Raw genomic sequence first — 15,091 nt, 5'->3', positions numbered from 1 at the left:
GATCTTTAGCTTACGGCAAATAATGGAGAAGTGTTATGAGTGGAACAGGGAATTGCATCTATGCTTTATAGATCTAGAAAAGGCATATGACCGGGTTCCTAGGAGGAAGTTATTGTCTGTTCTACAAGATTATGGAATAGGAGGCAAACTTTTGCAAGAAATTTAAGTTCTTTACATGGATAGTCAGGCAGCAGTTAGAATTGACGGTAAGTTGAGTTCATGGTTCAGAGTAGTTTCAGGGGTAAGACAAGGCTGCAACCTGTCTCCACTGTTGTTCATATTATTTATGGATCATATGTTGAAAGCAATAGACTGGCTGGGTGAGATTAAGATATGTGAACACAAAATAAGCAGTCTTGCATATGCAGATGACTTAGTTGTGATGGCAGATTCGATTGAAAGTTTGCAAAGTAATATTTCAGAGCTAGATCAGAAATGTAAGGACTATGGTATGAAGATTAGCATCTCCAAAACGAAAGTAATGTCAGTGGGAAAGAAATATAAACGGATTGAGTGCCAAATAGGAGGAACAAAGTTAGAACAGGTGGACGGTTTCAAGTACTTAGGATGCATATTCTCACAGGATGGCAACATAGTGAAAGAACTGGAAGCGAGGTGTAGCAAAGCTAATGCAGTGAGCGCTCAGCTACGATCCACTCTCTTCTGCAAGAAGGAAGTCAGTACCAAGACTAAGTTATCTGTGCACCGTTCAATCTTTCGGCCAACTTTGTTGTATGGGAGCGAAAGCTGGGTGGATTGAGGTTACCTTATCAACAAGGTTGAGGTTACGGATATGAAAGTAGCTAGGATGATTGCAGGTACTAGTAGATGGGAACAATTGCAGGAGGGTGTCCACAATGAGGAAATCAAAGAAAAACTGGGAATGAACTCTATAGATGTAGCAGTCAGGGCAAACAGGCTTAGATGCTGGGGTCATGTTACACGCATGGGAGAAGTAAGGTTACCCAAGAGACTCATGGATTCAGCAGTAGAGGGTAGGAGGAGTCGGGGCAGACCGAGGAGAAGGTACCTGGATTCGGTTAAGAATGATTTTGAAGTAATAGGTTTAACATCAGAAGAGGCACCAATGTTAGCACTGAGTAGGGGATCATGGAGGAATTGTATAAGGAGGGCAATGCTCCAGACTGAACGCTGAAAGGCATAATCAGTCTTAAATGATGATGATGGTGATGGTGATGATGATGATGAAGAAGAGAACAGAAGGTTTCGAAAAGTGGTGCTACAGAAGAATGTAGAAGATTAGATAGGTAGATCACGTCACTGATGAGGAGGTACGGAATAGAATTGGGGAGAAGAGGAATTTGAGGACAACTTGACTAGAAGAAGGGATCGGTTGGTAGGACATGTTCTGAAGCAGCAAGGGATCAGTAATTTAGTACTGTAGGTAAGTGCGGAATAACATAGCATGGCTTTAGTATATTCCGTTTTGATCGGTGGTTAGTCCTACGGAATGGTGCACAACGAATATGTGAGCAGTCTCTTCTCTAGATGTTTTTGATGCCATTCTTGAAAGAAATGATCTTGGGTGCCTCTCTCTCGGCGATAGCCACTTTATGATTCTTTGAATCTGTTTTAGATCTTTTCCCTCTGTTTAGATTCAATGATGCTTGATGGGTGTTCTGCAGGTAATGAAATACCTCTCATTTAATCCAGCATACATTACGCAACATTAAACAGTTAGTAAATGGTACTGTAAAAATTTTATTTTTAAGACTAATTATACATTTTTAGCCAGGCGTAACCCCTTTGATATTAAGATGAGGTAGACTTGAGGAAAAGTGACGTCTATCGAACCGTTCATACTGATTGTTCCTACTTACCACACTTAATACCAGTTCCACAGCACCGATCAACTTCGTAGGTGGGATAACAGAAAGACTCCTTTCCTTCTGGTACCCGATACCCAGCACAACCGCCAGATGCGCAGGAGAACCTCGCCTCTCCCCTGCGGGAAGGAAAGTAAACATATAGACAATCTTTGTTTACAGCTTCAGTTTCGAATAAACTGGGTTATTTCGCACAGTGTTAACACATATTATCTATACCGACGGAAATAAAACGCAACACGCTCAGACGCAATGTCATTTTATTGGAAAGTGAAAGTAGTGTACCATCATAGGGATGTATGATAACAAATTAAGACCAAATGAAATACACATGTCACAGCAAAGATATCCCAAACAGTCGCATCAATACGCTGTATACCGCACTCTATCGGCAACGCAGAGTGTATTCCCACACGTAAACGATCTTAAAAGTCAAGCAATTCAGCAATGGTTCTTGCAGGCTCTAGCGAACAAGTAAGTTACCGTTTCATCTCGTCCACACGTTTTCAAGAGGCGAGAGATCTAGTGATCTCCTGCTCAGAGCAGTTGCTGTATACCGCAAAGAGCACGTGGCGTCGCCGCATCCGTATGTAGACGTGTACTGTCCAGTTTATAAATCACATCAACTTCCTGTCGAAGAAATGACAGTAGCACGAGGATAATAACCTGTACAATGTTGCCGCCTCTGGTTAATTTACACTGCAGGAACACCAAATGTGGTCGCTAAACGTATCTTAGGCTCCGTACAGCCTGGCGTGTTACCGATGTGTCGTGAGCGAACGAACTCCGGAACACAATGCTCGCCAGCTCTACGCCGTACTCGTGTAGGTCCATCAGTCGCAGACAGACAGACCCTACTCTCATGACTGAAGACACCAGAGCGTCATTCCACTTCCCCGTTGCAGTCGACTCCTTAAGGGGCTCCGGAAATGCTCAAAATCATGAAAAGTTCAATTTTTACTTTATTGCGTTTTCTGAATCTGCAGACTATTACCTTTTAATAGATATATAATTTATTCAATTCCGAAGACTACAACTATTTTTAAATTTTTTTTGAAATGTGTTCTACATGGGCGTGACCCACTGTGGCGCTGTTAAACTGCTGTCAAATGGTGTTATTATTAACGTCCGTGTTTCATCAGGTACATTTTAGTGATGTGAGATAAAGTATGTGTTGTGGCTAACCTATTTTCAGAGACTTAGCAGCACCTGAACTGTTGAAAAAGTGTATTCACGGAAAAACTCAAAACCCCAATGAAAGTGTAAATAGTGTTATATGGTCGAGAATCCCCAAGACTGTATTTGTTGGAATAGAAACACTTCACTTTGGTGTGTATGATGCTGTTGCGACTTTCAATGATGGCAACATTGTAAGGTGCAAGGTATTTAGAAATATGGGAATGAAGATAGGTTCTAACATGGTACGAGCGATGCTTGCTTTAGACAACGAACGCCTTCGGGCTGCAGACAGGGCTATAAAGAGTCTAGAAATACAAGCAAGAGTAAACAGGAGGAGCAACAAGAGGAAGCTGGAGGAGGAGTTTGCAGAGGATGAAGATAATCCATCCTATGGACCTGGAATGCACTAAAAAGTTAATCCAATCTTTGTCGCTCGATTCCCAAAACTTTTATTTTCTCATACTAATTACATGTTTTCTAAGGATCTTCCAAACATATTTGTTTCAAACTTTCAGTAAATGTTACACAGTACCTTCTGCATAATTTAACACAGCCTTTTTCCAAAAAACTGTATATTTTTGAATATATAAATAAAAAATTGCAAAAAAATGTTGTGAATTTTCATTACAATTGAAAAAAATCATCTTTAATAACTGAACTAAAATTTTGTAAAATCCCTGTGTTAAGTTGTAGCCCATATTCCAATAAATAATCTGTAAAAATTTCAACTTCCTACCTCAAATACTTTGTGAGGAAAGATGTAATTTATAAGCGTTATTTTAACATTGCAAGTATAGGGCGTTCCGGAGCCCCTTAACGACGCCAGTGTAGCCGTGGTTGGCGGAGTCGTGGCGCCAGTGGTATCCTGGACAGAGGCGCACGTGATCTTATTCCTGCAAGCGGACGGTTGCCAGTGGACCTTGGTGACACAGCAGAAGCAACAGTGCCCAGATTTCTTCTTTGGCTGATGTTCCGTTAGCCATCGCTGCTCCCACAATCCATCTACCTTGACGTGCGTCTGTACCACGCCGACGTCCAGAACCTGGTCTTTGGCTGCCGAAAATGTTCTACACACCACTGCCGAAAGCAGCGCCGCAGTACCGATACTCTGTCGTCAATATTTGAAGCAATCCGTTGATATACCCACGCAGCTTCCCGCAGCCTCTCAAAACGACCTCATTCAAATGGCTGATGTTGTTCAACAAGAGTACGTACTCGTCGCCTGGTCATATTTGTGCCCCAGAATGAATTTTACAAACACTGTTCACCCATGAACTGAGCTCAGTTACTGTGACTATGTATACTTTCCCGGCGTATTGACAGATTAGATTCTTGTCGGGTCTTCAGCCGGATCAAGCTGTAATCTGCACACAATATTTGCACAGTCCACCCGCCCACCATAATCAGGTGAGGAAAGCCAGGTCGCTCTCGCCAATAACTTATTCAAACCATTTTTTTTTTAATTTTGTGGTGTGTTGAGGTACAGCGTAACCGTTGCATCTCGGTCTTACTGTCTTGGTGTAAAGGTAAATTTGTTCTATCCTACAATAATGTCATTCCAGTGACATCATTGGAGTGCACGTTGAAGGTGTGGCGGTGGGACTTGAAATCTCATACTGCCCTCCGACGGTGGAAGTTCAAACCGTGAACGACGGAACCCTTATATGCGGCGAAAATAAAAAAGCGCATGCGATAAGATGATGCGCAAGCGCTCAATCGTAGCTGTTGCCCCCTGGCGTACGAACAGCTGCAGCGCCTCCAGTGGTGAATACTGTCGAAAAACGATATATTGTTAAAATTATTCGTGCCGTCAATGACAGATGACTTGAACATAATACCATACGCGATTATTACAATCTGACAAATCTGCGGTGGCTGAGCACTGTCTTACAGAGGGCCATAGGAATGGTTCGAATGGCTCTGCGCACTATGGGACTTAACTTCTAAGGTCATCAGTCCCCTAGAACTTAGAACTACTTAAACCTAACTATCCTAAGGACATCACACACATCCATGCCCTAGGCAGGATTCGAACCTGCGACCGTAGCGGTCCCGTGGTTCCAGACTGTAGCGCCTTTAACCGCTTGGCCACCACAGCCGGCGGGACATAGGAGATTGTACAATGAGACACAAGTAGTTGCAAACGCCTCGCGTTTCTGCGATTGTGTTTTAAAAGAATCTGCCGAAATCAAACTGACAGATAACGTCATTAACCGTGATAACTGATATTCGCTAAGTAAAACTTTAAATCCTGTTTTGTCAGATATGAAGAAACAACGACATGTGAATCGGCCGGTTATGAGTAATAATTTTTAGCTGTATATTGTTTTTCAACAGTATTCACGATTGGAGGCACTGCAACGCTACTTGCGCCCGGGGCAGCAGATACGATTAGGCAAGCACTTGCGCATTTACCTTACCGCATGCGCTTTCGTATTTTCACTGCATATAAAGGTTGCGTCGTTCACGGTTTGAATCATTTATCGACGAGAGCGGCTGAGCTGTTCTCACCTGATGATGGCGACCAGGTGGACCTCGAAAATGTTGTGTAGAGGTGACAGTTTGATTGGCCTGAAGACTCGAAAGGAATTTTGATGAGCACAGTTACTGCCTGTTGAGTCAAAGCAGAGGGCATACAGGCACGCATCCTGGGCACCATCTGACGGCCGATAACTGTGGTGTCACCGCCAGACACCACACTTGCTAGGTGGTAGCCTTTAAATCGGCCGCGGTCCGTTAGTATAGGTCGGACCCGCGTGTCGCAACCGCCAGCCGCGGTGGTCTAGCGGTTCTGGCGCTGCAGTCCGGAACCGCGGGACTGCTACGGTCGCAGGTTCGAATCCTGCCTCGGGCATGGGTGTGTGTGATGTTCTTAGGTTAGTTAGGTTTAAGTAGTTCTAAGTTCTAGGGGACTTATGACCTAAGATGTTGAGTCCCATAGTGCTCAGAGCCATTTGAACCATTTGTCACAACTACCAGTGATTGCAGACTGAGCGCCACCACACGGCAGGCCTAGAGAGACTTCCTAGCACTCGCCCCAGTTGTACAACCGACTTTGCTAGCGATGGTTCACTGACAAAATACGCTCTCATTTGCCGAGATGATAGTTAGCATAGCCTTCAGCTACGTCATTTGCTACGACCTAGCAAGGCACCATATTCAGTTACTATTGATATTGTGAATCATGTACAGTCAAGAGCGACGTTCATCATTAATGGATTAAAGTTAAGTATTCCACCAGCTACGTCCGTTTTTCTAAATTCCAATTTCCTTGTCCTGTTCCAGACCTCACGCCAGCCTGCGTGAGCTAAAACGCGTGCCTTTCGGCCTCCTCTAGTAACACAGTGTTGGCTCTCCTGCCAACCACAACATTGGCGACGAGGCAACACTGCGTTCTTAACTATACTGCTCTGATTTACTTGTGTAATGGCTTCGCCACCATCTCCAGATGTACTGTCCGAATTTTATCGCTTACAGAATCAGCAGACGCAGGCCTTACTGGATGCCCTTGGACAGCTCGTCCAGGGTCAACATGTGATGCCAAACGATGCGGCAGCCAGCGCACCACCGCTAACGCAGCCACAACACGCAGTAGCACCAACTTTTCGTCGTTTTGATGCTGCACTGGAAAGCAGAACGGAGTGGTCACGCCAATTTGGATTCCATCTCGCCGCCTACAGAATTCAAGGTAATGAGCGGCAGCCATTTTTGTTGTCTTCGGTCGGCGTACAAACGTACCGTGCGATAGTTAAATTATTTCCCCGACGTGACGTAGCAACTCTGTCCTACGAAGAAACTTTGTCTGCATTAGATGCATTTTTCAAAGAATCAGTCAATGTAGTTGCGAAATGGTATGCCTTCTTTCGTACAAAACGTACGGCAGGTCAGACTACTCGGGAGTGGGTTGCAACCTTGCAAGGCCTTACTAGGGATTGTGCTTTTGAGTGTCAATGTGGACTCCCTTATTCAGATACTATGGTGCGTGACGCAATTGCACAGAACGTTTCTGATGTTCGTATACGGGAACAGATTTTGAAACTAGTCAATCCCTCCCTTCAAAAAGTGATGGAGATATTGGATCAACAGGACACACTTGACTTTGCTCAGGAATCATTTGAAACTTCGCCGCCCGTATGTCAGGTTAACCGGCCAGCCGGGCGAGCTGACGGAACAGTAAACAGCCCTCGCACCCGGCCGCGCCGCTGCCGCCAGTCTCTCAGCCACGTGTACCACACCAGAAGGCAAATGCAGTGCTAAAATCATGCCCATGGTGTGCTACTAGACATTCGCATGAGAATTGCCCGTCACGCCAAGCTATTTGCTTTTACTGTAATAAAAAAGGACATGTTCAAAGTCTTTGCCAGAAAAAGCTCAGATCGGATACTCAACATCATTCCAGGCCCTTTGCTTCGCGCCGGAATCAGAATCGAACCAAGGATACTCAGGCTCGCGAAACTTCGCCCATGGAAATTCATATAGTTCATTCCACTCCGCCCAGTGCCACTCTCTCCAGCAGTGACTGTGTTCATCCCACAAATAGTGTGCGTCGACATCGCTGGAACTCCCGTCAAGTCGCAAGTGATTTTGTACCAGTGTCAGTTCACGTTGCACGAGACAGTCGCTCTTGTCGTCAGCAGGACAATAAACTCTTTGTAGACTTGGACATTAACGGCAAAGTTATACCATTCCAGCTCGATACCGGACCTGCAGTTTCACTGATCAATCAAGACACGTACAAACAGCTGGGCATACCTCCATTGTGTGCCGCAAATGTTATCTAGTTATTCAGGTCAAGATATCCCTGTGTTAGGACAGTGCAGCCTTCTTGCAACATACAAAGGACAAGCAAAACTTGAGACATTTTACGTCCTTCGTTCTTCTTCTATAGTGAACTTGTTTGGTTTCGATTTACACTCCTGGAAATGGAAAAAAGAACACATTGACACCGGTGTGACAGACCCACCATACTTGCTCCGGACAGTGCGAGAGGGCTGTACAAGCAATGATCACACGCACGGCACAGCGGACACACCAGGAACCGCGGTGTTGGCCGTCGAATGGCGCTAGCTGCGCAGCATTTGTGAACCGCCGCCGTCAGTGTCAGCCAGTTTGCCGTGGCATACGGAGCTCCATCGCAGTCTTTAACACTGGTAGCATGCCGCGACAGCGTGGACGTGAACCGTATGTGCAGTTGACGGACTTTGAGCGAGGGCGTATCGTGGGCATGCGGGAGGCCGGGTGGACGTACCGCTGAATTGCTCTACACGTGGGGCGTGAGGTCTCCACAGTACATCGATGTTGTCGCCAGTGGTCAGCGGAAGGTGCACGTGCCCGTCGACCTGGGACCGGACCGCAGTGACGCACGGATGCACGCCAAGACCGTAGGATCCTACGCAGTGCCGTAAGGGACCGCACCGCCACTTCCCAGCAAATTAGGGACACTGTTGCTCCTGGGGTATCGGCGAGGACCATTCGCAACCGTCTCCATGAAGCTGGGCTACGGTCCCACACACCGTTAGGCCGTCTTCCGCTCACGCCCCAACATCGTGCAGCCCGCCTCCAGTGGTGTCGCGACAGGCGTGAATGGAGGGACGAATGGAGACGTGTCGTCTTCAGCGATGAGAGTCGCTTCTGCCTTGGTGCCAATGATGGTCGTATGCGTGTTTGGCGCCGTGCAGGTGAGCGCCACAATCAGGACTGCATACGACCGAGGCACACAGGGCCAACACCCGGCATCATGGTGTGGGGAGCGATCTCCTACACTGGCCGTACACCACTGGTGATCGTCGAGGGGACACTGAATAGTGCACGGTACATCCAAACCGTCATCGAACCCATCGTTCTACCATTCCTAGACCGGCAAGGGAACTTACTGTTCCAACAGGACAATGCACGTCCGCATGTATCCCGTGCCACCCAACGTGCTCTAGAAGGTGTAAGTCAACTACCCTGGCCAGCAAGATCTCCGGAAAAAACGCGTGCCTTTCGGCCTCCTCTAGTAACACGGTGTTGGCTCTCCTGCGAACCACAACAATAACAATACTAACAACATTACAACAATACTAACACTGCAACCTCTCAGTGTGCGCATATTGATGGCCTGGTACCACTGAATGCGATCCGTGATACAGTTGCATTTTTCATTACGGAAGGATGTTTACAAAGGAGTTATTTACCCACGAAACGAAATAGATAATATTGAGCACAAAGAACAGATTTAAAAACAACAGAATAACTGTAAACCCGAAATAACAGACTGCAGGACAGAATCAAGACAAAGCATAACAGGCGAACCTCCTTAGCTATGGATAAGACATATTCCCTGAATAGGTTACAAAGTTTCCCTAAATATGAACTCTGTAAATTTAGCAAACTATTGAGTTTCTCTGGTAAGTAGAATATGGCTGTTTGGCTGCCGCACTAGTAAGTGTCAGTTTCCAAAGATAATTCCTAGGTTCAAAGGCTGTAACAGCTTTCAGTCTCCAATGCAATGCACATTTGGGGTCCTTTGTAAACGGCGGATGAACGAGACTAAGTAGCAGAAAGAGAAGGGGAAGTCACTCTCAGCGTGGGAGTGTCTATTTGAACACTCACAGTTAACAGAAAGAGCGCGTAATTATTTAGAATATGTTTCACATTAGCGAACATGAAGATAATATACTAATAACAACTTCGGATTTTTCACAGATGGTGCAGTTATCTATAAGAACTCTGTCTCGTTAAGATTTAAGTGCGGTGCAAAGATTGTCAAATTGCCTTAAATGTCAAAAAAATGTGAAACAGTGCACTTCACAGAACGAAAGAACGGTATGTACATGATTACGAGTTATAATTGGTATCGGTCAACTCATACAATTATCTGGGTGTAGCACTTGGTTGGTTGGTTGGGGGAAGGAGACCAGACAGCGTGGTCATCGGTCTCATCGGATTAGGGAAGGATGGGGAAGGAATGCGGCCGTGCCCTTTCAGAGGAACCATCCCGGCATTTGCCTGGAGTGATTTAGGGAAATCACGGAAAACCTAAATCAGGATGGCCGGACGCGGGATTGAACCATCGTCCTCCCGAATACGAGTCCATTGTCTAACCACTGCGCCACCCCGCTCGGTTCGGTGTAGCACTTTGTAGGCGCATGAAATGGAGTGATCACAGAGGCTCGGTGGTTGGTAAAGCGGGTAGCAGACTTCGGGTAACTCTTAGAGTACTAAGGAAATGTAATCGATCTACCCAGGAGTATTCTTACAAAGCACTCGCGTGACACATCCTGGAATATTGATCAGGTGTGTGGAGTCCACGAAATAGAACTAACAGGCGATACTAAACGTGTACAGAGAAGGGCAACACGCATGGTCACAATTTTGTCCGATCCTTGGGAGTGTTTCACAGAGACGTTGAAAGAACTGAACTGGCAGACACTTGAAGACAGACGTAAATTTATCCGAGAAAGCCATCACAAAAAATATCATGAACCAGCTATGAACGATGAACCTATGAAAATATTACAACCCCCTAGGTATCGCTTTTATAGGGATCCCGAGCACAAGATTAGATTAATACCAGCACTCACGGAGGCATCTAAACAATCATTACTCCCGCGCTTGATTCGTGTATGGAGAGGGAAGAAGCCCTGATAACTGGTACAGGAGACGTACCCTCTGTCATGCACATCCCAGTGGTGTGCACATTATGGCCGTAGGTACACACGCGAAATCGCTAAAAGACGTTTTCCGAGACTAATGGAGAATTTTTTTGTGGGTTCGCACACTAGTATCTATATTTACAGTTAGATATACATATGCACTGATCACACAGAAGAATAATGCCGCCTTCCTAACAGCCGGTATGTCCACCTGTGTCACGGATAAGAGTGGCGAACCGTCGTGGCATGGAAGCAGTGAGGACTTGGTAGGTCACTGCAGCGGGGCGGCACCACATCTGCACACGCAAATCACCTAATTCCCGTAAATTCCGGGGAGGCGTACAATGAGCTCTGACCCCATGTTCAATCAGATCCCAGATGTGTTCGACCAGGTTCAGATCTGGGCAGTTGAGTGTCCAGAACATCAGCTGGATCTCGCAACTGTGTTCCTTAAACCATTCCATCATCCTCCTGCCCTTCTGACATGACACATTATCTTGTTAAAAATGCCACTGGAAGACGACGGATTCGCGGCCTCCCGTCGGCATGATGGAGGTATCGGGATTCATCAGGTCATGCAAGGCTCTGCCAATGCGCCAGCGTCTAGTGCTCATGATCTCGTGCCCATTTCAGTTATAGTTGCCGATGTAGTAGTGCAGTGGCACATGCATGTACCGTCGTTAGGAGTGTCCGGCGCACTGTATTTTCAGACTCTGCCCTGAATTAAAGTACACTCCTGGAAATTGAAATAAGAACACCGTGAATTCATTGTCCCAGGAAGGGGAAACTTTATTGACACATTCCTGGGGTCAGATACATCACATGATCACACTGACAGAACCACAGGCACATAGACACAGGCAACAGAGCATGCACAATGTCGGCACTAGTACAGTGTATATCCACCTTTCGCAGCAATGCAGGCTGCTATTCTCCCATGGAGACGATCGTAGAGATGCTGGATGTAGTCCTGTGGAACGGCTTGCCATGCCATTTCCACCTGGCGCCTCAGTTGGACCAGCGTTCGTGCTGGACGTGCAGACCGCGTGAGACGACGCTTCATCCAGTCCCAAACATGCTCAATGGGGGAAAGATCCGGAGATCTTGCTGGCCAGGGTAGTTGACTTACACCTTCTAGAGCACGTTGGGTGGCACGGGATACATGCGGACGTGCATTGTCCTGTTGGAACAGCAAGTTCCCTTGCCGGTCTAGGAATGGTAGAACGATGGGTTCGACGACGGTTTGGATGTACCGTGCACTATTCAGTGTCCCCTCGACGATCACCAGTGGTGTACGGCCAGTGTAGGAGATCGCTCCCCACACCATGATGCCGGGTATTGGCCCTGTGTGCCTCGGTCGTATGCAGTCCTGATTGTGGCGCTCACCTGCACGGCGCCAAACGCGCATACGACCATCATTGGCACCAAGGCAGAAGCGACTCTCATCGCTGAAGACGACATGTCTCCATTCGTCCCTCCATTCACGCCTGTCGCGACACCACTGGAGGCGGGCTGCACGATGTTGGGGCGTGAGCGGAAGACGGCCTAACGGTGTGCGGGACCGTATCCCAGCTTCATGGAGACGGTTGCGAATGGTCCTCGCCGATACCCCAGGAGCAACAGTGTCCCTAATTTGCTGGGAAGTGGCGGTGCGGTCCCCTACGGCACTGCGTAGGATCCTACGGTCTTGGCGTGCATCCGTGCGTCGCTGCGGTCCGGTCCCAGGTCGACGGGCACGTGCACCTTCCGCCGACCACTGGCGACAACATCGATGTACTGTGGAGACCTCACGCCCCACGTGTTGAGCAATTCGGCGGTACGTCCACCCGGCCTCCCGCATGCCCACTATACGCCCTCGCTCAAAGTCCGTCAACTGCACATACGGTTCACGTCCACGCTGTCGCAGCATGCTACCAGTGTTAAAGACTGCGATGGAGCTCCGTATGCCACGGCAAACTGGCTGACACTGACGGCGGCGGTGCACAAATGCTGCGCAGCTAGCGCCATTCGACGGCCAACACCGCGGTTCCTGGTGTGTCCGCTGTGCCGTGCGTGTGATCATTGCTTGTACAGCCCTCTCGCAGTGTCCGGAGCAAGTATGGTGGGTCTGACACACCGGTGTCAATGTGTTCTTTTTTCCATTTCCAGGAGTGTATGTTGTTAGATCCGCTACAATTTGCCGCTTGTCCTGTTTTACCTGTTTGCCCAACCTACGACGTCTGACATCAGTAAGGAGGGGTGGCCGCCAACCATATGACGCCTGGACGTTGTTTCACCTTGGTTTCGCCACGTATTGAAGGAACTTGCAAAAGAACTCCTCGAACACCCGGCAAGTCGTGCAGTTTCCGAAAGGCTCGTGCCGAGCCTCCAGGCCATCACAATCTGCCTTTAATATCTTTTATGTGGGATCTAAAATTTAAAAACCTCTCTCACACCGGCCTGATTTAGCTTCACTCTCTGGATAGTAAAAACATGCGTATATTAAGGGAATTTTCATTGACAAAGGAGGCTTATCACATTCACACAGTTCAATACTGTTCTATCCTGATTAAATTGAGCTTAACTTAAATTCCATAAGGCAGTGAAGCAATTTCGAAGTCTCGGTGCGACGAAAATTGTCAGTCGATCTCCTGGAAACATTTGTAACAATTATTAACTTTCGGTGATCACATGGGGAAGACCGGAGATCTGCTGGTAAGACCGTGTTAGCCTATTTATTTGAAGTAACTGGATATCTTGAGCATACAAAACGGCAGGTTCGTCCAGTGTAAATCAGACGTTTCCCACTGATCCCGTGCAACACAGCGTAGTAAGCAGACACTGTCAATAATAATCAGTTAAATAATACGCGAACACACTTACTTTAGTTTAGTTCATGTATTAAATTCATTCTCATACAGAATCTCATCAAGATGGCGACTAGCTCAACAATACATACATATACCTCCTTCTTTCACGACTAATCGGCAAGAAGTCCCCTATTCTTTTCATAAGAGAAAACATAGATAGCAGAGAAGCTATTCCATGGAGTAAATGGACGCTACAAGGAATAATTGGGCTTGAAACTACTTTGCATTGATAATCGGTAAGATAAGAAGAGATATTTCGAAATATGTACTGAGTTATATAATTTATAAAATTTCTGAAAATATCGCGGAGAGACCGCTGCAAGAGACATTACATGCCCTCGGTCAAACTCAGATAGATTGCGCACCTTATCCATTCCACACACGGACAGCACACTTACGATGCTACATGCACCGTGCGTGTGTCTGATTGGCAGTCATTCCTCGCCATGTGATGCTGCTATCGCCTGAACGGGTTTATATCGATAGCAGGTCGGTGGTCAAAATGTTCTGGCAGGTCAGTGTATTCGGTAAAGTGTGGTAGCTACGTCTACTTTACCGTTGCTGGTCCATATGTATATGAGTGAAAGAAAAGTGGTGGCGGAACAAAACTATATTGCACAAGGGAGCCGAAGAATTCAAAACGTAGGGACAGTTACGTAACTATATTTGTCCACCTGAAGACGAGTTAATTCCTAGAATGTGTCTTCGCATGAATAAGGTGCCACTTGTTACTGTAATTTTTCAAGTCATTATACGTATGGTTCGGAGCTCAAGCATCACTTTATTAAAAACAGTAATACCAACAGGAAACTCGCAAACGTTAATGTTATTGTGGTGTTCAGCCCTCAGACTGGTTCATGAAATTCTCAATGCTAGTCTGTCCGTACCAGGCCCACTATCTGTATGATTACTGCATCCTACAGCAGTTTGAACCTGCTGACTAGAGACAGTCAGGCCTTGGCTTTTCTGAACAATTCTTACTCCCACCCTCAGTAAAGTTAACTATTCCTTGACACGATTTGGGACCTTTACATTGGTTATCATATTAACGCCATTAAACTTCAGCATTCATCTGTAATACAACGTTCCAAATGCTTCTATGGTCAAATTGTCTGTACTGTTTATCGGCAATGTTTCATTCCATATTAGGCTGTATTCCAGACAGGAAAATATTTCCCGGTATTTAAATTTATATTCGTGGTTAGAATATTTTTGTCTTTGAGTATAGTTTTTCTTGCTACCTCCAGTCTGTAATTTATACCCCGTTACTGCTTCGTCAGTTATTTTGCAGCCCAAATAGCAAAACTCGATTATCACCTTCAGTGTCTTCATTCCTAATCTAATTCTCTCAGCATGACTAATACTTAAGTTCGATTACATTCCATCACCACAGGCTTACTTTAAAAAAAAGTAAACGTTTTTTCAAATCAAAATACGTTTCATTAGATTGGCCTACTAAGGTCTTCATTGTGTCTGTCAAAACGTACAGTGTGATCGGAAAATCTTAAAAATCTTATTCGTCTCTCTGGACTTCAATTCCATTCCAAAATTAATATTCAGGTAATTGATCGTTTGCCTA

At 46.2% G+C, this 15,091-nt stretch overlaps 1 protein-coding gene across 1 annotated transcript in view; it reads right to left on the bottom strand.

Moving 5' to 3' along the window:
- Positions 1–15,091, bottom strand: part of LOC126149809 (uncharacterized) — a 70,849-nt gene that overhangs the window by 31,223 nt on the left and 24,535 nt on the right. The window contains exon 4 of the mRNA XM_049915835.1: positions 1,842–1,966. Coding sequence (XP_049771792.1) covers positions 1,842–1,966 — 125 coding nt within the window. The remainder of the gene's footprint in view (positions 1–1,841; positions 1,967–15,091) is intronic.

Source organism: Schistocerca cancellata, chromosome 2, assembly GCF_023864275.1.
Source record: "Schistocerca cancellata isolate TAMUIC-IGC-003103 chromosome 2, iqSchCanc2.1, whole genome shotgun sequence".
NCBI lineage: Eukaryota > Metazoa > Arthropoda > Insecta > Orthoptera > Acrididae > Schistocerca > Schistocerca cancellata.
The sequence above is the reverse complement of the archived record's forward strand: the minus strand, read 5'-3'. Positions and strand labels throughout refer to the sequence as shown.